This window comes from Haliotis rufescens, unplaced genomic scaffold (assembly GCF_023055435.1).
Source record: "Haliotis rufescens isolate VD_foot unplaced genomic scaffold, xgHalRufe1.0.p SCAF_10, whole genome shotgun sequence".
Taxonomy (NCBI): Eukaryota; Metazoa; Mollusca; class Gastropoda; order Lepetellida; family Haliotidae; genus Haliotis; species Haliotis rufescens.
The window spans coordinates 2,193,396-2,219,214 of record NW_025963780.1 but is presented as its reverse complement, the minus strand read 5'-3'; the positions used below and the strand labels follow the sequence as shown (position 1 = coordinate 2,219,214).

The 25,819-nt window shown below is 40.1% G+C and overlaps 2 protein-coding genes across 4 annotated transcripts in view; both read right to left on the bottom strand.

Moving 5' to 3' along the window:
- Positions 1–7,086, bottom strand: part of LOC124145463 (polypeptide N-acetylgalactosaminyltransferase 5-like) — a 31,563-nt gene extending 24,477 nt beyond the window's left edge. The window contains exon 1 of the mRNA XM_046515229.2: positions 6,767–7,086. Within this exon, the coding sequence (XP_046371185.2) occupies positions 6,767–7,052 (286 nt within the window). The 5' untranslated portion in view covers positions 7,053–7,086. The remainder of the gene's footprint in view (positions 1–6,766) is intronic.
- A 10,857-nt stretch (positions 7,087–17,943) lies between these two features.
- Positions 17,944–25,819, bottom strand: part of LOC124145464 — a 32,565-nt gene continuing 24,689 nt past the window's right edge. For all 3 annotated transcript variants that reach the window (XM_046515231.2, XM_046515232.2, XM_046515233.2), the window contains exons 18-23: positions 25,364–25,485; positions 23,076–23,210; positions 22,221–22,358; positions 20,803–20,979; positions 19,456–19,642; positions 17,944–18,625 (exon numbers count right to left, since the gene is read on the bottom strand). In XM_046515231.2, the coding sequence (XP_046371187.2) occupies positions 18,307–18,625; positions 19,456–19,642; positions 20,803–20,979; positions 22,221–22,358; positions 23,076–23,210; positions 25,364–25,485 (1,078 nt within the window). In that variant the 3' untranslated portion in view covers positions 17,944–18,306. The remainder of the gene's footprint in view (positions 18,626–19,455; positions 19,643–20,802; positions 20,980–22,220; positions 22,359–23,075; positions 23,211–25,363; positions 25,486–25,819) is intronic.

The following is a 25,819-nucleotide window of genomic DNA, read 5'->3' as shown; positions in this document are numbered from 1 at the left end:
CACTATAAATCGGCATCAGTCCGGACTTTCACCTCACATCACTGAAATACAATGCAACGTAGAGTTGCGTCCCTCTGAAACCTATCATTGTGGGTTTGAATCCCAGTTCGCCCCGATTATGTTTCTAGGTTTGTCAGCACCGTGCTCGTGGGTTTCACCGAAGTGGTAAACGTCCGAGACCTGCATCACTTCGGGCTTTCCTCCCACATTAAGCTGACACGTCGTGATATAACTGGAATACTGTTACAAGTATACTGTTACTTGGTATTAAACAAGAAAATGTGTAGACACATTTCTCAATATGGGTTTGTGCATTTAGTATGACTGTCTGGTGTATTTCAACAGATATAGCACAGTTTGTGGTGTTTATGAAGACGAAGGTGTGATATGCCCACCAACATTCACAAAAGATAACATCTATCATAATCCCTGCTCTACAACAGCAACATATCCACTTCATGGTACCAGCATTTCACTATTGCAGCAGCGTCCACCAGCTGAAGGGGGGTGGGGGGCTGGGTGGGTTGGGGTGGGTGTTGTTCATTTATTACTTAGTGAGTGAGTATGGTTTTACGCCGCCTTTAGCAATATTCCAGCAATATTACGGCGTTGGTCACCAGAAATGGGCTTCACACATTGTACCCATGTCGGGAATCGAACCCGGGTCTTCGGCGTGACGAGCGAACGCTTTAACCACTAGGCTACCCGACCGCCCCATTTATTACTGAAGAAAGCACACATACAAGGAAAACCTGTTCCAAACAGGCCATAGTATATACCTATGTACCCCCATCCTGTTTTAGCAAGATGGGTAATTATGTGCCTCATTTAAAAGGACATTTCACCCAAGATGTAGATAGTGTTAACACAATGCCTGACCATGAGGAAAACTAGTCACATCACATGAAAGAAGTACTTGGAAAACAAGACATACATATCCTCCAACAACAATTACCAATATGCCAATGTTCTAGAATGTGCACAGTCTCTTGCCATGATACAGCATTCAATTAATGAAGTACAAAAAGGGTATTGAGCATTTGAATCCTGGTCCGATGCATGTGCTTGCCTTGGAAGAACCACTGTACACAATTGCTAAAACAATCAAGTGGAACTGTCTTGAATTATATGATGAGGTTCCTTAACATTTTTGGTAGATTTGCATATTGAAAAAGATGCTTTCAGGATTCTCAGAAACTGTCCCAAAGGAAGTAGATGGAAAACTGCAATCTGTTCTGCTGGAATTGGTCAGGCAGATTTCCTGATTCCTTCCTCATGTGTACCCACCTTGCTACAACATCAGGCATATGCTCAATGTAAGGAACAGAGGCAAACACAGAAGATCCTTTCAGAAATTGATGTGCACCATATTAAAGTGCTCAGCCCCGGTTTCACTACTTGCCCGTTGTTCCTGAACAAGAACTTTGCATATTGCGCCTGGTGAGTGCAATTCAAAAAGCAGATTTCCTTAAGTTTGCAGCATCACTTGTTATATTAATGGCTTGCATTTCACAGATATGTTCCCCTTACAGTAGAGCACGAGCACCGCTGTACCACGAATATTGTTCCGTTGGATTAATGACACACAAGACTAAACGGACATTCTCTGGTGTGGCACAAGATCAGACACATGAACAATTCAATGGTCGTATGAAGTAGATGGAGGTGCAGTTGGATTGACTGAAACAACCGAGAGTTTTCTTCTAGAGGCCCACGGAATACAAAGACATTATCACTATGTCATGCCTTCACCGGTTAATATGCTTGGAATACGTGTAAAGTATTTCCTGAAGTCACCAATGCTTTCCCATCATTAGCAGATATCTCTGACAACACAATGCAGATTCTTGAGAGGTTTGTCGTTCTCACTGGTTTATTTGAAAGGTCAATGAAAGGCAAAATCTCTGTTCATGAAGATCTCAGACATTTGACAACATTTCAACCCAACGAGGCAGCTCTAAGACAGCACCAATACATTATGGGGGCAGGTGCTTGACAAACGTCCCACGCTACAGAATCTTGTAGTCAGGGGTTGGGAGAGGACATGCAGTAATATATAGATACCCAAGTGGACAACACTTCGTCAGGCACAAAGAAGTGTTATAAACTCACACTACACCTGTAAGAAGTCTTGCAAGCCTTTGTAAACTTTACACTACCGGTCTTGAGTGCAGTGCTATGTGATACTTTGAAGGAAGTGTTCTTTGTAACTGAATAAGAGAACCGTAAACACATACATTGAAGCTATATTCCTGGTCATACTTAAGTAGGAAGTAAGTTGATATCATAGGTTCATGGCAATAATGTCAATAATACTTAAACATACATTTAAAGGATGTTTAAACATATGAATCTATTCCCAGATGATTATGAATGATTTTGTTCTAATACAATGGATACAGTTCACATTATTCATTAAATTGTTCTCCAGAACACGGCATATTAAAAAAAACTAGGTAGAAAATTTCTCAGTAGACCATTTATAAAATAATATGCCGAGTCATTATACGAAAAGATCCTGCACAATACATATAAACTGATACAATTTCATTTAAAATATGTTTTATCATTTCAAAACTTATCAACTTATCCTAAGTCCAAAGATATCAAATGATATCTACATCTGCTGTAGAAATAGACAATTTCCTAAAACAAAAACATATTGAAGGCCATCTTGGATTTTCGGCATCACCAGGGGGCGCTGCATACCAGATTTGAATTATATAAAGCATGGTAGCAACTGATCCTGAAAAAGATACTTTGATAAATTGTATGAATTGACCAGAAAATTATGATATAATGAGAAAAGATTAAAGTCATTAGAGATTTCAACCATGTTGGCGGCCATCTTGGACTTTTATAACCACCAGAGGGTGCTGCATACTAGATTTGAATTATAAACAGGATTCTTGTGATAACTCCTAAATACATTACAATGATAATTTGTATAAATTGGCCAGATAACTATGATATATTGAGTATAGATTGATATCAATAGAGATTTCAGCCGTGCAGGCGGCCATCTTGGATTTTCTACCACCAGGAGGCGCTGCAAACTATATTTGAACTATAAACAGCTCTGCTGCAACTCGTGCCGCATGCATTCCTATGGATATATGTATAAATGGATCAGATAAGTATGATATATTGAGTATATATTGATATCATTAGAGATTTCGGCCATGTTGGCGGCCATCTTGAATTTTCTACCACCAGAGGGCTCTGCTGAGGTGGATCCATATCCAAAAATGTTTAGAATGGTTCAATGTATAAGTGTGCCAAGTTTGGTGCTTTTTTCCCAAAGTGCACAATTTTAACCACTTTTACGTGTATACGAATTAACTCGTAAATTTTACATAATTATGTAATCTGACCGAGGGAAAGCGAATGTCAACTCGTTTCGTAAATATATGGTATCTGGCGAGAACGAGTGTTGTATTATATTTATTCCCGCATTTTAATTAAGGATTGACTGTATTTATTCGGTTTATTGAGGTAGAAAATCCGATGTGCAAACTGTGTGTATCTGACTAGCCCTGTATACATGTGGACTGTCAATACAATGTACTGTGCTCTCTATACAGCACCATACCCGTGCTCGTGAGTTTAACCGAAGTGGTAAACGTCTGAGACCTGCATCACTTCGGGCTTTCATCCCACATTAAGCTGACACGCCGTGATATTACTGGAATACTGTCAAAAGCGGCGTTGAACCCAACTCACTCACTCACTCACTGAACCCAGTGCTTAGTGCACCAGGGGGGACAGCGCGTATTGTTAACTTATATCAGTGTTTCCGGTTCGTTTCCTGGATATGCAATCCAATATATACACGTAAGAATAAAATAAGAAAAACGTTGGTTTTTTTCTTTTTTTATCCTTACGTGTATTTATATTAACTAAATTTTACATATCTTATCTGACCGAGCGAAAGCGTATGTCAACTCGTTTCGTAAATATATGGTATTTGGCGAGAACGAGTGTGGTATTTTTTTAATTTTAATTAAGTATTGACTGTTTATTTATTCGGTTTATTGAGGTAGGAAATCCGATGTGCAAACTGTGTGAATCTGAGTAGCTCTGTATACACTTGACCTGTCAATACAATTTGCTGTGCTCTCTACATGTAGACGCGATTAAAGGCGAACTGTGTTCCACTATACAGTAGACTACGGTTATAACGAACTTGAGGGACCACTAATTTTAATTCGTAATAACCGTAGTTCGTTATATGCATACATACAGCATATATAAACAAATGGTCGGGACTAAAAATAAGTTCGTTATATCCATCAGTTCGTTATAAGCGTGTTCGTTATAGCCGTTGTTTACTGTATTTGAAAAATATGAAGAAAGAAACATCAGAGGCGCTTCCATGTGATTGGTGTGACCAAAAAAAGACAGTTCGTTATATCCGTCAGTTCGTTATAAGCGTGTTCGTTATAAACGTAGTTTACTGTACTAATGAACAGCCTTCAGGAACACCTCGACCTGTCGACTTTACCACGGTCTACTAGTATACACGCACAGCATTCAATGAAACAGCAGGGTGCACAGTCTCCTTAGTATTGTTTCCCTGACAATTATTTATGACATTCTTGCGCTGGGATTATTCTCCGCGTGTCATTAGAATGGAGAGCTTTGCACATGTGCTTATGGACACACCCACCTACGGAACATAAAGGGTTCTGGCGAAAGGGCTTTATAAGGCTTTTCACCCTCGGTGTTTGCGTTTGAGAACTTATATTGGTCTAAGCTTGCTGAGTTCTTAGATAAAAGAAAACTCCCATTTATTAAATCCAATGTTATTAAAGGACGGGACCGACTGAATTCAACGTTTCAACATGATTTATTATAGTGTGATAATAAGATTGTACGCTCACAAACATCAGCTCCACAGCCCCCTCACCCTTAATCCCCCCCCCCCCCCCATTCCCCGCCCACAACCAACACTCCCCACAACACCCCAGTCTTCCGATTGTCTGTTTGCTAACTTGGTTTATATTTCGATAAAACTGTGTGTTGTTTACAATAGTATGGAAAACAAATATCACGACACTGTCATTTACATGATGTTTATTGTATCTTGTTGTATATAACTGGGACTACTTTTTGTACAACTGGGACTGTCAGATATAGCCGGGACTACTTTTACATCTTGGACTGTCAGATATAACTCGGACTACTTTTTTTACAAATTTGACTGTCAGATATGACTGGGAATAATTTTACATCTGGATTGTCATATATAACTTGGATAACTTTTACATAAAGGACTGTTATATATAACTGGGACTTCTTTTACAAATTTAACTATCAGATATGTCTGGGACTACTTTTACATGTGGGACTATCAGATATGTCTGAGACTACATTTACATGTGGGACTATCAGATATAACCGGGACTACTTTTACATCTGGGACTATCAGATATGACTGGGACTACTTTTACATGTGGGATGGTCAGATATGACCGGGACTACTTTTACATCTGGGACTGTCAGATATGACTGGGACTACTTTTACTTCTGGGACTATCAGATATGTCTGAGACTACTTTTACATGTGGGATGGTCAGATATGACCGGGACTACTTTTACTTCTGGGACTATCAGATATGACTGGGACTACTTTTACATGTGGGATTGTCAGATATGACCGGGACTACTTTTACATGTGGGACTGTCACATATGTCTGGGTCTTCTTTTACATCAAGGACTGTTATATATAACTTGGATTACTTTTACATCAAGGACTGTTATGTATAACTGGGACTTCTTTTACAAATTTGACTATCAGATATGTCTGGGACTACTTTTACACGTGGGACTGTCGGATAAGACTGGGTCTTCTTTAATATCTGTGACTATCAGATATGACCAGGACTACAGTAAACTACGGATAAAACGAACTCAAAGGGACCACTAATTTTAGTTCATTTTAACCGTAGTTCGTTATAAGCACATATACAGCATAACTACAGCAAATAGTAAGTTCGCTATATCCGTCAGTTCGTTATAAGCGTGTTCGTTATAAACGTAGTTTACTGTACTTTTACAAATTGTACTATCAGATATGACCGGGACTACTTTTATATCTGGGACTATCAGATATGACTGGGACTACTTTTATATCTCGGACTATTGTTTATAACAGGGACTTCTTTTACAAATTTGACTGTCAGATATGAATGGGAACAGTACTCAACATTATGTTGTAAAGTAATTAAAATGTCAATAAACTAATGAATACATACTGGTATCTACTTTATACTGATACAATTCACACAGAAAATTAACAATGCTATTTAAATGTTTATTCAATCCTAATATTGCATATTCTCGCGTTTGTCAAGCTCAAACTTGATTGTGCACATAAGGCTGAGATAAATGAATACATACTGGTATCTACTTTATACTGATACAATTCACACAGAAAATTAACAATGCTATTTAAATGTTTATTCAATCCTAATATTGCATATTCTCGCGTTTGTCAAGCTCAAACTTGATTGTGCACATAAGGCTGAGATAAACAATGAATCTGCGTTAGTGTGAACCTCGTTGGTACGGAAACACCCCTATGCGGACGAATACTGTTAAGAGCGTCTACATGTATACGAAGGTCATAACTCAATGATTTGTTAATCCAGGCAGTTGTTAATCCAAACATTTTCTCTTGGAACGGTAATGAACAGATTAACGGGGTTCCACTGCAGTAACATTAAGAGGGCCGTACAATATGATTCACTCAGCAACACTTACCTCTTGAATTTGGGTCATTCCACGGGTCATTCGGGGGATGATTATGATGCTGAAAACCACGATCATCATGAAATTCCCCAAGTCCAGCTAACTCAACCGCTCGCATTAACAAAGTCCTATTTTTGGTTAAAAGTTGCGCCATCGTTTCCTCCAAACGAATCTGGTCATGCTTGGTCCCTTGCGCTTCCTCATATCTACCTAATGTGTTAATAAACGTCACAAAGACAACAGCAAGCCAAAAACAACACACCAACAGAATGTAGCGCACGAACGTATGCAACCTCATCGCGAATGAATAACGAAAACTCAGTGGGACGTTTGGCGAACGCTAAGCCCAGCTCTTAACTCGATATTGATTTCTCTGACGGACCGTACATGAACGAGGTGTTCGCCAGGGCGCCACGTTGATGCCGCCCGTGTTGAGTTTATACAACTCCTTGCCAGGTTGGATTCCGGTGGCGGTGGATTAACTTGCTTTGAAATAAATGTTTGTTTGAAAGTTGTTGGTTAACTCGGGGACATTACTGAGTATAAATTGTGACAGCGAAACGTCCGAGCATGTGTGATGGTGATGAAGCGGTGAGGCGGCTGGTCAAATCTTTCTCCAAAATGACGTTGAACGAGAACGATTAAGTCATGAGTAAGTAAGTAAGGGTGAGATTTATGGATGAACAACTTCTTTATCACAATTAGCAGAGACGTTTCGGTGTAGGTTCTAACACCGTTATCAAGCAAGTGACCCTTACTTAGTACTCCGACTTCTAAATGTCTCTTAAAGAAGAAAGTCATGAGAAACTTTTGATAGGTTCGAACACCGTTATCAAGCAAGTGACCCTTACTTAGTACTCCGACTTCTAAATGTCTCTTAAAGAAGAAAGTCATGAGAAACTTTTCAAAAGGCCTCCTTTCAATTATTCATTAATTGTGTGGTTTATTGATACAGTTCAGCTGTATATCTGTGGTCGGGATTCGTTATATGGGAGGTGGGGGTGTATTGTTCTGACCACCTTACTCCGTTAGTCGCTTCTCACCACAAGCCTATACACAACGTTTTGTTAACTCGTCACGCCATAGACTCAGGTAATGTGTGTTAAGCCCATTCTTGGTGTCGCTTGTCGTGACGTAGCTGAAATGGTGCCAACAACGGTCTAACTACCAACTTACTCACTCAGCTAATTTATACGTATGTATAATACGTATTTTACAATCAGACTGAAATCAGAAATTTTCATTTTTTTCTGGTCATATACAGAGAAACCTCGGTAATGCGGACCGTAATGTTGTACAGTGACACCGTACAGTGACATCGTCCGGATTAACGATTTCCGGATAAACAAACTTAAGCGTTCGTAGACATGTCTCTTTCATAATATATTATATTAAAATATACTTTCCCAACAGTAACCGTTCGAGGGGCCGAATTTTCAGACTTACGAGGTTTTCGGATAAACGGGTTTTCGGACAAACGATGCTTGTGGAATATGGGGATTTCCGGATTAACTGGGTTTGCGGACTAACATACCCCAGATTAATGGGGTGCCTGTATGTGGTTTATCCTTATCTATCTGAGCTGTTACAAACATAATCCTCTAGACTTTACAGTTTCTAAAACAAGATGTGCTGTGTACATTCTGTCTGAGTTAGACATCTAAACGTACTTGTGCCAATGAAAGTGGTAATCCTCTATGTGAAGATACAGATCCTCTGAATTAAGCTTAACATTTACTGCCAACGTTCAGTGCCCGTGTTTTACCGTTTATTGTCGTACATCACACAGAGATCATCGGTCAGGACAGTGAGTAAGTGAGTATGGTTTTACGCCGCTTTTAGCAATATTCCAGCAATATCACGGCGTGGGACACGAGAACCCGGGTCTTTGGCGTGACGAGCGAACGCTTTAACCTCTAGGCAACCCGGCCGCCCCCTCAGACACTGAGTGAGTGAGTGAGTGAGTGAGTGAGTGAGTGAGTGAGTTTTGTTTAATTCATTGCAATAGGCATACGCGTATGTGTGTGTGTTTGTTTGTTTGTTTGTTGTTTAACGCCGCAAAACATTCCAGCTATAGGACGGCGGTCTGTAAATAATCGAGTCTCGACAAGAAAATCCAGTAATTGACATCATGAACATCGATCACGCAATTGAGTGAGTGAGTGAGTGAGTTTTGTTTAATCCATTGCAATAGGCATACGCGTATGTGTGTGTGTGTTTGTTTGTTTGTTTGTTGTTTAACGCCGCACAACATTCCAGCTATAGGACGGCGGTCTGTAAATAATCGAGTCTCGACAAGAAAATCCAGTAATTGACATCATGAACATCGATCACGCAATTGAAGGAGTGAGTGAGTGAGTTTTGTTTAATCCATTGCAATAGGCATACGCGTATGTGTGTGTGTGTTTGTTTGTTTGTTTGTTTGTTGTTTAACGCCGCACAACATTCCAGCTATAGGACGGCGGTCTGTAAATAATCGAGTCTCGACAAGAAAATCCAGTAATTGATATCATGAACATCGATCACGCAATTGGGATATGATGTCATGCATCAACAAAGTCAGCTAGCCTGACCACCCGATCCCGTTAGTCGCCTCTTGCGACAAACGCATGCACAATGTATTCATGTGAACAACCAGAGGCTCTGCGACTTTGCGTCTTTGCCATTTGTTCACATTTTGCAAAACTATCTTTTTTAATTGCAATATTTCAACTATCATTATATTCCTGATAATTTTCAGAAACATTTTGTCCTTGGATCACCATAGGTGAGTGAGTCAGTTAGATTAAACGCTGATTTGAGCAGTTTATATTTCTCGCCTTCAGCTTACTGTCGGGGTATGCACAATATCGAGGTCACATGATATGTCCACCCGATACACAATGATGTCCGTTCATAAGACAAATGGTTCCGAATGACAGTTCGTTTGTCAGCACCATACCCGTGCCCGGGTTTCATCGAAGTGGTAATATAAACGCCTGCATCACTTCGGGCTTTCCTCCCACATCAAGCTGACATACCGTAATATAACTGGAATACAGTTAAAGCGGCGCTAAACCCAACTCACTCACTCACTCATCAACGCTGAGGAGAATTGAAAGGACAAAACATTATCAATTCACACTGAAACCTTCACGTCGCCTGTTCACTTTGACCAGTATCTCAACTCACTCACTCACTCTAACGACAAACATTGGGCCTGTTTCGCATCGGAATAACAACGAAGACACCACGTAGAGAATAGAACCTTGATTAATCATATGACGATAAACGAACTAACCTTTTTCCCACTTTATCGAAACCTTAACACACAAAGACCCTACACTGATTTGATATGTACATACGTGCCGCCGTTGACATATGTAGGGTAGGTGGCATCCAATCTGTCCATAAATCAACTAAAACTTCCCATTCGGCATGCTTGTTTCAATGATGAATCAAACATATATTTGTCTGTATCAAACATGTTTGGCGTTCGTGTACGACTGAAAGCAAGACCTGTTTTATCTAGAAAATACATGTCTTGACGGAGGGGCATTTGTACAGAATTATTTATTACGGTAACTTTAAATTTAGTTAAACAGGCAAGACCCTGACAAGGTTTGCGATTTTTTTGTCCCGATTTCATTTTTTCTCTCCTGTTTTTAATTAACCAAAGTTCAACAGTTTGTCCGACATGCACTCATACATACTCCAGTGAAATAACTGAGTGCCCAAACTGGGGCAAAAGGAAGTATACCGAGTTTGTTTTTTATGTATTTGAAAATTAAAAGAACCGTTGTCAATTTTGACAGTTTGATTGTTTGTAAAAATAAACTGGTTCAATGAAAACTGGAGTAAGAAGTGGATTTGCACCTACATGACCTTACCGTGTTTTAAATGTAATTTTGTGTCGAAAAAAGCAAATTTATTGATTTTCAAAGATATAAGATGTCAAAGATAATCACCCGTAGTCTTGTATTATGTGAATTTTGTTTCAATTTCTAAAATCAAATTATATTTAAAACAATAAAACCATGTCAAAGTATTCATTGAGTGCTGAACGCCGAACGCCGGTACAGTTTATTTTTTTGATACAATACAGCTAACTGAAGATATTTTCAATTGAATCAAACATCAGTTTCTTTTGCTTCTCTGTTTATATGTGTAGTGTTCAAAAATTACTAATTTCAGGGAGATTATGATTCTGAAATATCAGAGATAGCTTAGGTCAGTGGAAGGCTGATGCGCAGAGGTGCGTCCCCCAAGGTTGTTGGTTATGTTCGTATTCCAAACTTGCGTCGATTAGGATCCTTAGTCATTCAACATTGTAACCGTGCATTCACTGGCTTCCAGTCAAATCCCGCATTAACCGTACACTCAATGGCCTGCAGTTACATCCCGCATTGTACTCGTGCACACACTATTAAATCCCCCATTGTAGCCATTCATTCACTGGCTTCGTGTTCAATCTCATATTATAACTGTATATTCACTGGCTATTGTGACCGCATTCATTTTTAAATCCCGCATTGTAATCGTGCACTCACTGTTAAATCCCGCATTGTAACCATTCCTTCACTAGCTTTCAGTTCAATCTTACATTTTAACCGTACATTCACTATTTGTAACCGCATTCACTTTTAAATCCCGCATTGTAATCGAGCACTCACTGTTAAATCCCGCATTGTAACAATTCATTCACTGGCTTACAGTTCAATCTCACATTTTAACCGTACATTCACTATTTGTAACCGCATTCACTTTTAAATCCCGCATTGTAGCCATTCATTCACTGGCTCCCACATCAATCTCACATTATAACTGTACATTCACTGGCTATTGTAGCCGCATTCACTTTTAAATCCCGCATTGTAATCGTGCACTCACTTTTAAATCCCGCATTGTAGCCATTCATTCACTGGCTTCCTGTTCAATCTCACATTATAACTGTACATTCACTGGCTATTATAGCCGCATTCACTTTTAAATCTCACATTGTAATCGAGCACTCACTTTTAAATCCCGCATTGTAACCATTCATTCACTGGCTCCCACTTCAATCTCACATTGAGTTGTATCTACTTTATATATATTGTCATGTCTTCACTACCGAGCCACGGCGTGTTCCCCAGAGATCCTTACAGAGGACAGGCTGCTGGGTCTCTCAATCACTAGGCCAACTCCCTGCAGGCCACAAAACTCGCCTCTCTTCTTTTGGCATTACTTTATTACTATTACTACTACTATTGTTACTTTTTTACACTTCTACCACAACGTGACATCATCGAGTAAAATTTACGTTCTGATCTTTTACAAGAAGCTTTTGCTATTAATATATATATTTTTTAATTTAGGTAGCTAAGATAAATTGATTTTCATTATGCTAGAGGAATCACTGCAACTCATTATAGCTAAATGTCTATATTATATGTTTAAAAGAAGATAAAACTATAAAAGTTAATGATCATTATTATTAATTTTATTATTGTTATTTTAAAAAGAAAAACATCACTTTAATTTGTATAAGTATTGTATATTTATATGTAAGGTTATATATATATGTCTTTTTATTATTTTATTTAAAAAAAAATAATTTAAATTTATTTATTATTTATTCATTCTAATTTTTTTATTTCATAATGAATACACATGTACTTAAATGTGTCTCATAAGCCTAATAAGTCTGGATGTACAAGCTTTTGTTTTGAACTTTTATGTCAACCGTTTTTACCATGACGGCTTGTGCATGAGACACAAAAATAAACATATCTCTCTCTCTCTCTCTCTCTCTCTCTCTCTCTCTCTCTCTCTCTCTCTTTCAGTAAAACGTTGTTAAAACGGCGATGTACTCTCTCCTCGGGTGGTTTCTAATCCGTTTGACAAGCTTACACATGCAACGTTTAAGTTGTTACTTCAATTAAACCGTTGAACGTTCTCATATCTTGTTTGTGACGGCCTGAACATAACCTGGCTTATTGGGTTCGTGGTGATTGATTGCGACCCTCTGGGGGACAGATAAGAGATTTCATTACAGAAGACAACTTTCTGAAGAAATATATTTAATGAAATATATTAGGGAATACATATGAAGGAAAACATGCAGTGACATCCTATGTGCGCCCCCTCCCTTCAAAACAAACAAACAGACAAGCAAACAAACAAACACCCACCGGACAGAGAGTCCGAATGTTTGTTGTCTTCTTCATATCGAAGGGCGGTGGGGTAGCCTCTTGGTTAACGTGTTCGCTCGTCACGCCGAAGACCCGGGTTCGATTCTCCACTTGGGTACAATGTGTGAAGCCCATTTTGTCCCCGCCCCCATGATATCCTCCGCTTCATTAAGACACGTAGGCCAGCTGGCCAGACTTAATGTGTCATAGGTAGATTATACAAGGAAGTAGTTTACCCTTATGGTGATTAAATAAATATAAACTTGAGTTACCTGACTACTTTAGCGCTGATATCTTTAGAGATACTGAAGTTAAAAATACACTTTTTTTAGATTAATTGTAATAGTGAAAATATGTACGTATGCCTTGACAATAATAGCTGAAACATGTATTCATTAAAGCACAATGGTTCAGTTATATCCCAATGCTGTCAACCCCCAAGCACCATAAGTTGATGTACAGAGTTGCCTCCCCCTGGCGTGTCAGGATCCGATGCTCGGGGAATTGAATCCTAGTTTCGACCTTATGATTATCCTTAACTTGTGCACACTATACCGTGCTGGTCGATTGAGCCTTAAGCCTATATGACATGCACTACTTTAATTTACGAAATTTACTCCACCTATGGAGTTGGGGTAGTTAACTCCCTTGGGTACATTTTAATAACATGTTTACATGACGGAATTGACCCCTCAGGGTATATTTTACTCCCGGATGTCAGTTACCCCCTTGGGTAAATGTGTGCATGTAAACCAGGCTTATGTGGTAAACGTCTTGGATGTGGGACACTTTGGGCTTTCCTCTCACCAGTAAGCTGACATCCCGTGAAATAATTTATATATTGGTCAAAGTGGCGTTAAACCCAACTCGCTCATTTTTTCAGTCGCATGCTTCCTTACGTCGGATTATTACTTTGATTCCACTCAGCGTTGATGAGTGAGTGAGTTGTGTTTGGCGCCGTTTTAACAGTATTCCAGTTATATCGCGGCGCGTCAGCTTAATGTGGGAGGAAAGCCCGAAGTGATGCAGGTCTCAGACGTTTACCACTTCGGTGAAACCCACGAGCACGGGTATGGTGCTGACAAACCTAGAAACATAATCAGGGCGAACCGGGATTCGAACCCACAATCATAGGTTTTTGGCGTGCCCAAGGGACGGCGCCTTAGACGACTGGGCCACCCGTGTCCCCCCCCCCCCCCCCCCCCACCCCCCCCCAGCGTTCATGAGATAAAGTACCGAATACAAAACCACATATATACATTTACAAATATTCGTGCGAAACTTTTAATGTGTCATTGAAAATCTGTTTTCGAAACAGTGAATGATTATTATTCTTTCTGTTCACATGTGCTATGTACATGAACATGTTTTTTAAAAAAACGCTCATTTTTTCTGAATTTGAAAAAAAATGTCTGCTGCCTGAAAAATATCCCCATACACGCAAATTTTTATTTGAATGAAATTATTCCGTTGAAACATTAAACATTTCCAATTACACTATTCGTTTTATTCTTTTAAAAAAGGACCAATTACAGAGTCTCTATGAAAGATCCAATATATATGTTGTACATGTGTGTGGTTTCATTCGAGGTCATGTAATAACTAAAATCTCCTTTAAAACACAATTTCATATCTCTGACAACCGTTTTGTATATTTGACAGAGAAAACGGAGACTCATTTTAACCGCACTATTATAGCGAAAATAACAAGACATCGTTCTAACAACAGTTTAATTTTGAGATACGATATCCTTAATCTCAATTTAACCATTAGCTTTATACAGGGCGTATAGTCGTACTCCAAATACGATAGCCGTGCACATTTACTGTTATTTATCTACCTGTCTGTCTGTTCAAACGGGAGCTCGAGACACGTGCCTTGCACGAGACTCGTGCATTGCACAGCTGTCTACAAGCCCTGCTGAGTAAATCGCACGGCTTGCAGCGGTATTAATGCGGATAATTCCCATTGTTTGAAATCGATTTATTTTACGTTTGAGTAAAACTGGCTGAATCTATTTGACAGTCCTGGAGTGCAGTGTTCCTCACAGCCCAGGCGGGAAGTTAGAAACAGGATATTAACAATGCAATGAAAATTATCTGATTGATGACACAATTCTGTCTCATTTTTCTGTTTTCGGAATATGATTAAGATTTAAGATATTTTAAAACAATTTTCTAAACAAAATATTTTTGAACAAGTTTACTGTCTTTACAGCTGCTTTTTAATGTTTTAGCATTGGAATACCGGAAACTCTTCTTTTAATTAAAAGTGATAGGTTTATGAAATGTGAGTATATGCATTGTATATGTGGTTTATCGATTCTCATCAACATAATTACGTGAATAGTCTAAAGTTTTAAGACGGCTGCACCATATTCTTCCGAACTACGGGGGGGAGGGGTAGCCTAGTTGTTAAAGCGTTCGCTCGTCACGCCGTAGATCTGGGTTCGATTCCCCACATGGGTACAATGTGTGAAGCCCATTTTTGGTGTCACCCGCCATGCTATTGATGGAATATTGCTAAAAGCGGCGTAAAACCATGCCCACTCACCCCCATCTAAAACACCACATAATATACATTTTATTTTATTCATTTTATTCCACAAAAATATGTAGCCTACGTGGAAAGTCGTTTGTATTTACTGTATATTTGGTTTTCATTTTAATACGAGCGTTCATGCATAAGACATTAACTGCCGGCAAGGTAGACACAATTTTATGGATAACACCTTTTTTAATACTGTAAATAAAAAAATATCCATAAAATTGTGTCTACCTTGTCATCCGTCAACTTCTAAGTAATGCCTGTAAAAACATTCATTAATTGCAGGGCAAAAAAGTATACACCCATGTTTGTTGGAGGCTAAAATAAAGCAAACAATACATGGTTATTCGATGGTGAGGTATTATATGCGGGTATTTTTGACCTGACGTCTTCAGTGTTTTGGCAATTTCAGCTTCGTAGCGTGTTGTTTGTTTGCTTGTTTGTTTGTTTGTTGTTTTACGCCGCACCCAGCAATATTCCACCTATATTACGGCGGTTTGCAAATAATCGAGTCTGGACCAACCAATCCAGTGATTGATATCATGAGCATCGATCCACGCAATTGGGATAGATGACATGCTTCAACGAAGTCAGCCAGCCTGACCACCCGAACCCGTTAGTGGCCTCTTACGACAAGCATAGTCGCCTTTTACGGCACGCATGGGTTGCTGAGGACCTATTCTATCCCGGATCTTCGTAACGTATTGATAACGGTTGTAATGTTTTGGTCAAATCCAGTTTTCAGTACATGTATATTCTTTCTTTTGCCCGGCATGTAAGTGTCGGTATATAACACAAGAGCATTTTTACTCAGCCGACGCGGATAATTTCTTACTCTTTCAACCCTTAGGGTTGAAAGGCCCGTGTTTTGTTTCCAAAATGGTAGATATTGTAGAAATATTGCTAAAAGCTGGAAAACCTCATTCAGTGTATATGTCTCGAGACACACATTCTGTTGAAACAATTTATTGAAAATATAAAAAATATCTAAACCTGTCTACATTTATTTTTTATAACATTAATAGGATCCATATTTTAGTAATAAATATTAATCAAGTGTATTTTCGACAAGAACACTATCACACAAATAATATACCCCAAATAAGAATAAATAAATAAAATAAAATAAAAACTTCGCTTTTGACATAAAAATATTCAAAAGAAATCAAACTGTTTTTAAATCTAATAACAACCGACTCATGTTCTGTGCAAGCAACCGACACGTGTATGACAACTCACTCAAACTCCACTCAATCGCAGCAATTTCCTGACCCCATAAAACTCAATATAATAAGCACACGACATTTCCCTGTTGGAAACACGGCCATCCATTAACTCCTTAATACGTGTTCTGTCAAGGTCCGAGTTGACGTCTTTGCGTCTCGAGTGGTTCCGATTGTCACGTGGAGAGGCGGTTGACAGATGTTTCACTCAGATTACACAATCTGTTTACCTCGACACCTTCCGTAGGGCGGAGACAACATAATCGGTCCGATTGCAAACCTCTGGGGGATAAAGACGCTGATCCTAATAGCCTCATAAAAATAATTTGCCATTTGTTTTTTTTAGATGATAGTTGTTTAATTTATCATTTTTATGTGTAAATCTAAAATCTAAAATTTAAAAATAACCAAATGGCAAATTATTTATATATATATATTTGTTAAGGATTACCGGGTGGGGGGAGGTGGAGGTGGAGGTGGAGGTGGTGGGGTGTGTGTGTGTTAAATTTCTCCTCCCATGACAAATGGCAAAGAAGTTAAATATCTATGTTTTTTTGTTCCATACATATTCAGCGATTTCATCATTGCTGTTGTCACCACAATTGTCATCATTATTACCACTACATTGCTGCCTTAAACCTCATTCTATTTTTATTTTATTTTTTGTTTGTTTGTTTATTTATTGTTTAAAGCCACACTCAGTAATATTCCAGCTATATGATGGCAATCTGTAAATAATCCAGCGTGGAACAGACAATCCTGTGATTGACATCATGGGGATACGATGACATGCATCAACCAAGTAAGCGAGCCTGACCAACCAATCGCGTTAGTCGCCATTTACGACAAGCATAGTCGCCTTTACGACAAGCATGGGTTGCTGAAGACCTATTCTATCTTCACGGGTCGTAGAATTATTCTACCCCGGGTCTTTACGGGTGATTTTTATATTCATGGTGTCGACACCACAATCTTTATAAACAAAATCACCACGAGCATTTATTACATTTACACAACTATTTTTTGTTGGTTTGTTGTTTAACGCCGCACTCAGCAATATTCTAGGTATGTGACGGCGGTCAGTACATAATAGAGTCTGGACCAGACAATCCATGACTGACATCATGAGCATCGATCCACGCAATTGGGATACAATGACATGCATCAACCAAGTCAGCATGAGATGCCGAAGACCTTTTACCACTAGGCTTCCCCAGCGCCCCAATAAACAAAGAACCAACCTCAACAAAGAAGATAAAATGAAAATCACTTATTTAAAACGTTTATTCATTCGGAACACCAATCACATGGAAGCGCCTCTGATGTTTCTTTCTTCATATTTTTCAAATACAGTAAACTACGGTTATAACGAACACGCTTATAACGAACTGACGGATATAACGAACTTACTTTTTGGTCCCGACTATTTGCTGTATTTATGCTGTATATATGCTTATAACGAACTACGGTTATAACGAACTAAAATTAGTAGTCCCTTTGAGTTCGTTATAACCGTAGTTTACTGTATATTTCAATGATGCACGTGAAGCTCCAACATTGGTCCTTTGTTGCGTGTCACCCACCACCAGGTGGCGTGCATAGTGGCGCCAATCCTGACGTAGTCGACACTCAATTAGGCCCTATGACACAGTCGACCATATAGTTCCAGCAGTCCACACTGGCGCTAAACGTATACGTGCTTCCGGGTATTGGCAAACTGTTGATGAAGCTGTACGACCTCATCACGAGGTTCACCGCCAACGTCTTTGTCCCCTTGCACGTCTGCATCGCCACCGTCCCACCTCGACGGTCCAGCAGGCCCAGAAAGTCCCCCCTCTGAAGATCGAACCTGTGATAGGAGTCGAATGTCCACGTAACAGCACGGCCCCCGATGCACGTCACGACGTTGCTACCGACGAGGGTGAAGTCGCGGGGTGCGCCGCTGTTTCTGGAAAATCAAATGTGGACGTTTTTGTGATAAACAGATTACTGCCGCGGTCTTGTATGGACATTTGCGGTGTTATATTGTACACGGACCAGAGTCTTTTCACGGATTAAACCCGATTGATGACATCAATCAACCAAGTCAGCGAGCCTGACCATGAGGCGACAAAGGGGATCGGGTGGTCAGGCTCGCTTACTTGGTAGATGGATGTCATCGTATCTCAACTGCGTAGATCGATGCCCATGCTGTTAATCACAGTCTGGCGCTCGGCATTAAGGGGATCAAACAAGGTCTGGTCGACTCGGAGTCAGTATACTGTGTCTGAGTGGGGTATTCATGTTAAATTGCGGCATGGTATCTCAGTGGGCTAGCACTATAAATCGGCATCAGTCCGGACTAGTACAAGCAGCCACACACACACACACACACACACGCGCACACACACGTGCATGCACGTCGCCATATAAGTGCAATAATCTTGGACGCGACGTTAAACCTAATTTCACCTCACCTTAATCATTTAGAGACCGCCGTCATATAGCTGGATTATTGCTGAGTGCGGCGTTAAACAACAAACAAACTCGCTTACATGACTATAACTCTATCGAAGTTGCATTAACCATAAGGAATGGCCGTTCTCAAAATGATCCGTGATATTATACGAACTATATATGTGGAGGGAACGGTCGTTATACGCTTCAAAGTGAAATCATGCCATATCGATACACCATGGCTGTCCGATGGAAATAACGCAATAACCGACTGGACCTGCATGGGTAAACCACCACGCTCTCATTCAGTACTTCCGGTAAGATGAGAGTTGTCTCCCTTACACTCGTCTCCAGAACTGTATAAAGATATCCCCATCCTTCCTGCAGTAGGCCCGGCAGGACTGCAGCTTGGCTGACCGGTCCGCGGAGAAGTAGGGGGAGGGGCCGGCCAGTGACGTCGCCCCGGGGGTGGCGGATCGGGTGTCGGTCACGTGGAAGTTATTCAGGTAGGTGTCAACGCTTTGTATGGCTGAAAATATACGAACATATTCCAAGTGAGCGAGTGTGGTTTTACGCCGCTTTTAGCAATATTCCAGCAATATCACGGCGGGGTACACCAGAAATGGGCTTCACTCATTGTACCCATGTTGGAATCGAACACGGGTCTTCGGCGTAACGAGCGAACACTTAACCACTACACCACCGCCCCGAACCTGCTCTTTACTTGAGATGTGTAATGTATAATAATATACAGTTCCATATTATTTTTTTTAAAGATTTGAAATTCATTTATTTTTCTGTTAAATGGTGTAGCATTTACGAAGTTACGTTACTGTACATCACGAAAAACAGATAATGCCTCAGGTGAAAGACAGTGTAGTATTTCTTGGATACAATCTTGTCGTTTCAGTAACTCTTATTAACACCCGTAGTCGTATAGCTGATAACTAGTTATATCTGCTAAGTGTTTCAAGTTAAGATGGGTCAAAGGAGCACGGAGTGAGTGAGTCGTTTTTTGACGCTGCGTTGAACCGCTTTTATAATATACGAGTAAAGGCCAAAGTGACGCAGGTCAGAGACAATTTATTATTATATTATCAATTATTACATTTTTTTGTGATAGCCACGATATTTTGATGCCAGTCTAAAAACAATATTATCGGGCGGTTCTGCGATTAGAACCAACTATCCCAGAGATCGTCGTAGCTTTAAGCGACGCAAGGCTGCACAGCGGATTATCTCCCCTTACAATCACGTACATACCCCAAAACAGGTTGCACATCAGTCCGATGTAGTCTCAAATTGTTGTTCACCATCATATTTTAGAAATAAATTAAAAAATGTCGAAACGATCTATAAAAAGACGAAATATGAAAATGAGAAGGATTCATTTACTACACTCACGGCCCGTGAAGATTCCGTGGTAGAATAGATCTTCAGCAACCCATGCTTGCCGTAAAAGGCGATTACGCTTGTCGTAAATGGCGACTAACGGGATCGGGTGGTCAGGCTCGCTGACTTGGTTGATGCATGTCATCGTATCCCAATTGCGTGGATCGATGCTCATAATGTCAATCACAGGATTGTCCTGTTCAGACTCGATTATTTACAGACCGCCGTCATGTAGCTCGAATATTGCAGAGTGCGGCATTAAACAATAAACAAACAAAACAAGCAATCTACACTCACGTGCACAAACCAGCTCAGTCCCAGTCAGCGTTCCGTTTGGGCGACACGCCCTGTACTGGTTTCCAGAAACACGCAGGCTGCCATTGTTACAGCTGTAAGTTACAAACTCGCCGGTTTTTAATAGGATTCTATCTATAGTTGTATTGGAACAGCACGGTTTCGGGACGCAGCAATAACCTGGAAACATATATGTGATCTGAACATAGCTCGTTAACAAAATATAATATAGTCCTATAAAGCCGCTGGGCCAAACATACACAGACATGACACGCGATGTAAAAAGTCCACATAATTGTAAACAAGGAAGGACAATTTTTATAGATGTTTACAATCTTGTAAAATCAACTACCAGCGGAAACCCACCATCAAGTTGCTGACAAACTGATTGTCATAATCGGAGCTATGTTGAAACCGAGTACCACTTCCTGCTTATTTGTCCATCGTATGTCAAGTTACGGCAACTATATCTCAAAGCAAAGTTCTATTGTCATCCTAACGTCCATAAATTTAATATGCTTCTGTCATCACCAGATACATATATTATTACAAATCTAGCAAAATATCTATATTATGCAAATGAAGTAAGAAATGCGAAACTGAAAGCTTAAAACCTGTCTGTACTCAACATTTGTACTCAAAGGCCTGTGGCCTATATGTATTGGAAATAAAATGAATGAATGAATCGGAGCTATTCTGGGATTCCAACCCACGATCAGCAGATCCTGTGATTACAAGGGACACAACTCTGCAAATAACAATTCGGCGCTTTAGACATCTCATGTTTTGGAGATGTTTGTACATTAGTAGGTTAATTAGTATTCACATTCTAAATACCTTGAATGAAAGGTTTTATATTTACTATCATCAATATTATTTTCTCTTGCATCGCCGTCATAATCATCATCAACATCATCATCAAGATCTTAGACACGACGATACCTGTACGCTCCACACATATTCATCGGTTTCATCATTGCTGTTGTCACCACAATTGTCATCATTATCACCACTACATTGCTGCCTTAAACCTGAAGGATTCTATTTTGATATTACCTTTTGTTTGTTTGTTAATTGTTTAACGCCACACTCAGTAATATTCCAGCTATGTGATGGCAATCTGTAAATAATCCAGCCTGGACGTGACAATCCAGTGATTAACATCATGAGCATCGATCCACGCTATTGGGATACGATGACATGCATCAACCAAGTCAGCGAGCCTGACCACCCGATCCCGTTAGTCGCCTCTTATGACAAGCATAGTCGCCTTTTACGGCAAGCATGGGTTGCTGAAGATCTATAATTCTACTCCGGATTCACCACGAGTATTTATTACATTTACATAACTACGAGTAACTCGCCATAAACTCATTCGTACCGTCACAATATTCATCCCCATCCTCATCTTCACGACTTACTGGTGTTGCACAAGCCCGCGGTGTAGGGACAGTATATCTCCGCATAGTGCTTCCGTTCCTGCGCAAACCGGGGATTCAGCGCAAGGCTCTCTTGACAGTTGTTCTTCCGGTCACCGCAGGAATCGGAGCCATTCATTTCTGCACAGACAAAATGACCGGTAATGTTTTGGCGAATCGAAAGAACGAAATGAGTGAAGTGGATCAATGTTGTTTTATACGGCAGTGAGAAGGTATTCCATCTACATCACTACGGAATGTAACTAACCTTTTTGGTTGGTTTGTTTGTTTGTTTTTTAACGCCGTACTCCGCAATATTGCAGCTACATGACGGCGGTCTGTAAATAATCGAGTCTGGACAAGACAATCCAGTGATTGATATCATGTGCATCGATCCACGCATGCATCACCCGAGCCCGTTAGTCGCCTCTTACGGCAAGCATAGGTTGCTGAAGACCTATTCTCCCCGGGTCTTCACGGGTCACTAGACTAGACAGGCCACAATGCACAGCTGTCCACGATGGGCGGTGATCAGCCACGTCACAGAACCTGACCACCACATACTAACGTACTGAATACCAATTCGTTCCCGGAACACAGCAGTCCTCCCACTCAACCCCATGAGAGTCAACGTGGTGGAGGTGGGGTGGGGTGGGGTGGGGAGGAGGGGTGGCTTGGGGGCCAGCACGAGAGAGTTTCCGGATAGACTGAGGACATCGCGTCGTTAAGACCCCGGAATAATAAGGTTTGTCTATAATGAGGTTCCAGTTTAATGAAGTTACATGAGTTCACAATGGTACCTAACAGCTTCAAGAACTACTGTCACATTGTACGTTGTGCGTGGGTGGAGATACCTACTTCTGAAGTCTACTTTACATAGGGCCCAGGCACTGAAGTTGTCTTTACGCGCTCTGGCCAGTCTGTTTTTGTTATTGTTGTTTTCAGGCAGGAGTACCGCCACATCGACGTCGTTTGTTCCTGGGATGCCGTTAGCTGAAGTTGGAAATGTTCATAGTGATTGAGCTACAACAAGGAGGTCAAAGACACAACATGTATGTTAAAGGACTCCATCGAACGATACCCGAAGGCTGGAAGACCTAAAGTAACACGTGACCTAAACGTCAGAATACAGTAAACTACGGTTATAACGAACACGCTTATAACGAACTGACGGATATAACGAACTTACTTTTTGGTCCCGACTATTTGCTGTATTTATGCTGTATATATGCTTATAACGAACTAAAATTAGTAGTCCCTTTGAGTTCGTTATAAACGTAGTTTACTGTAGATCTCGTTTTTTGCACACCACACCAGTGTTAAAACTACCACCCAGGACTAACAGTAGACAAAAACAACATTCACGCTGAAATGTAGCCGGATAAAATAAACCTTGTTGTGGCATAATTAGCGCTTGGGATGATCGATTGATTATTACCTTTAAATGGTGGTGTTTGCGTCAGAAGGGAAAGCTCTTAGTTCAGTCTGATGCAGCTGATTGTCAGATGATATTTCCTACATGAGTGAGTGAGTGAGTGAGTATGGTTTTACGCCGCTTTTAGCAATATTCCAGCAATATCACGGCGGGTGACACCACAAATGGGCTTCACACATTGTACCCATGTCGGGAATCGAACCCGGGTCTTCGGCGTGACGAGCGAACGCTTTAACCACTAGGCTACCCGACCGCCCCATTTCCTACATGATGGTAAATCAGACCATGGCATCACATAAGGAAGGAGTTAATTCTAGGGATACCGTATTCGCCGTAATAAGCTTAGTAAATTGGCGTGGGGCATATTAAAACCAATCATTATGACACAGTGAGTTAAAAATTTGTATTCAGAGATCGAAGGGTAATGAACAAGGTTAGTTATAGTTCGAGCGTCAATGATTCCATAATAGTTACTGTGCAGTTAATCAATCTTTATTCATGGTACTGATGAGGCCAAAGGCCTATAGTACATTGTGTGGGGCGTTACAAATTCATACATTTTCTTAGTTTCATGGCATGATAAATAAACATTGATAAATTTCTAATAGTTGCTGTAAAATCACAAGTCATTAATTTACAAAACTTGTTCCCGTTTGGGTTGCGGTAGAAATAGTTATTTAGATATTTTGCTCTTAAATCTTCATACACTGGACATACACATAAAAAGTGATAATCATAATACAATCAGTGTTCTGTGTTCTCTTCCAATACCTTCATATCTGCCTGTTTCAATAAATAGATCATGTGAGCCACAACGGAATCTGGAAAGAGCTGTTCTAAACTTATGTAAATTTACACTTAATAGATAAGGTTCTAGTATAATAGTAGTCTTAAATGTAGTGTAGTAATTTGCTTTTCTAGAACTGGACAAAGAACCATGCCATTTTTGAATGTACATGTACATATCTTTTAAAGTCTGTGTCAAACGGGAGAAGAAATGTGCAGTATATCTGACCCCTTTCAGCTGCAGTTTTCTGTAAAACACCAGACAATGTGGACTGCCGTTTAAAGATCGGTCTTAGTAGAGGACACTTAGGAAGAGTACTCACAGATTAGTCTAAAGGTTGGTCAGAGGGCATTTATTGGCACAGGGTGCTTTAAACGGTTAATACGGTAATAAATGCAAAGCTTAAAGCTTTCTTAATTAACGCCTTATAATCACACATATGAATGAAAAATCACAAGTGGCTCGTCAGTGACCTCTAAATGCTTGATGAAATATTACACCTACTTTCCAAACGCAATGTTCAGTAGTGTGTGCTTGTCCTTCCGTGTGAACCTCTCTCTCTCTCTCTCTCTCTCTCTCTCTCTCTCTCTCTCTCTCTCTCTCTCTCTCTCAGTTTAACATGGATACCCAACTCAGACAAGATATACTCCGAGCCTACCAGTCCTTGTTTTCGCCCCTAATGCCGAGCGCCAGGCAGGGTAACAACAAGTACCATCTTTTAAAGTATTTTGGTATGACGCGGTCGGGGATCAAACCCCGGACCTTCCGCTCCCCTGGCGCTATATGCACTAGACCACATAGACGACCGTAATCCGAATAAAAAAGAATCTTCTACATACCTGTTCCTGCACTTTTAGAGAACTATTCGAGCACTATTCATGCACTATTCATACATTAACGATGCACACATCATGAACTATGTACCATTTCTGTTCTTCCACATCTCGGCGGCAAATGATGACGTGGACACCCGCTGACCGTTGTACTCCCAAACCCAGGTATTCTGGGTATATTTCATGCCGATCCACACCTTGCCGGACACCGGTCTACATGGACAAATATTAGTGGGTGGGTGAATGGTTTAAACCCATAAACCCATAAACCTATAAACAAGTTTTGTGTGGCTTTTAGTCTGTCATACAGACCCTGAAACAAATATATCTAAAACAGCCCTTGCAAGTCTATAATGTTTGGCAAGTCTAGACTACTGCAGTATCTGAAAATGAAATAAGTTTCTAGGCTCCTTTTTATTATATGTCATAACTATACGTTTACATCTGTTTTTTTTCTGTAAAATGTGTTCATTTAAGAGACTTGATGTTAGACTATGTGGCAAGCTTAAGATGTGGCTCACGTCGTCAAAATATAGAAACGGGTAGA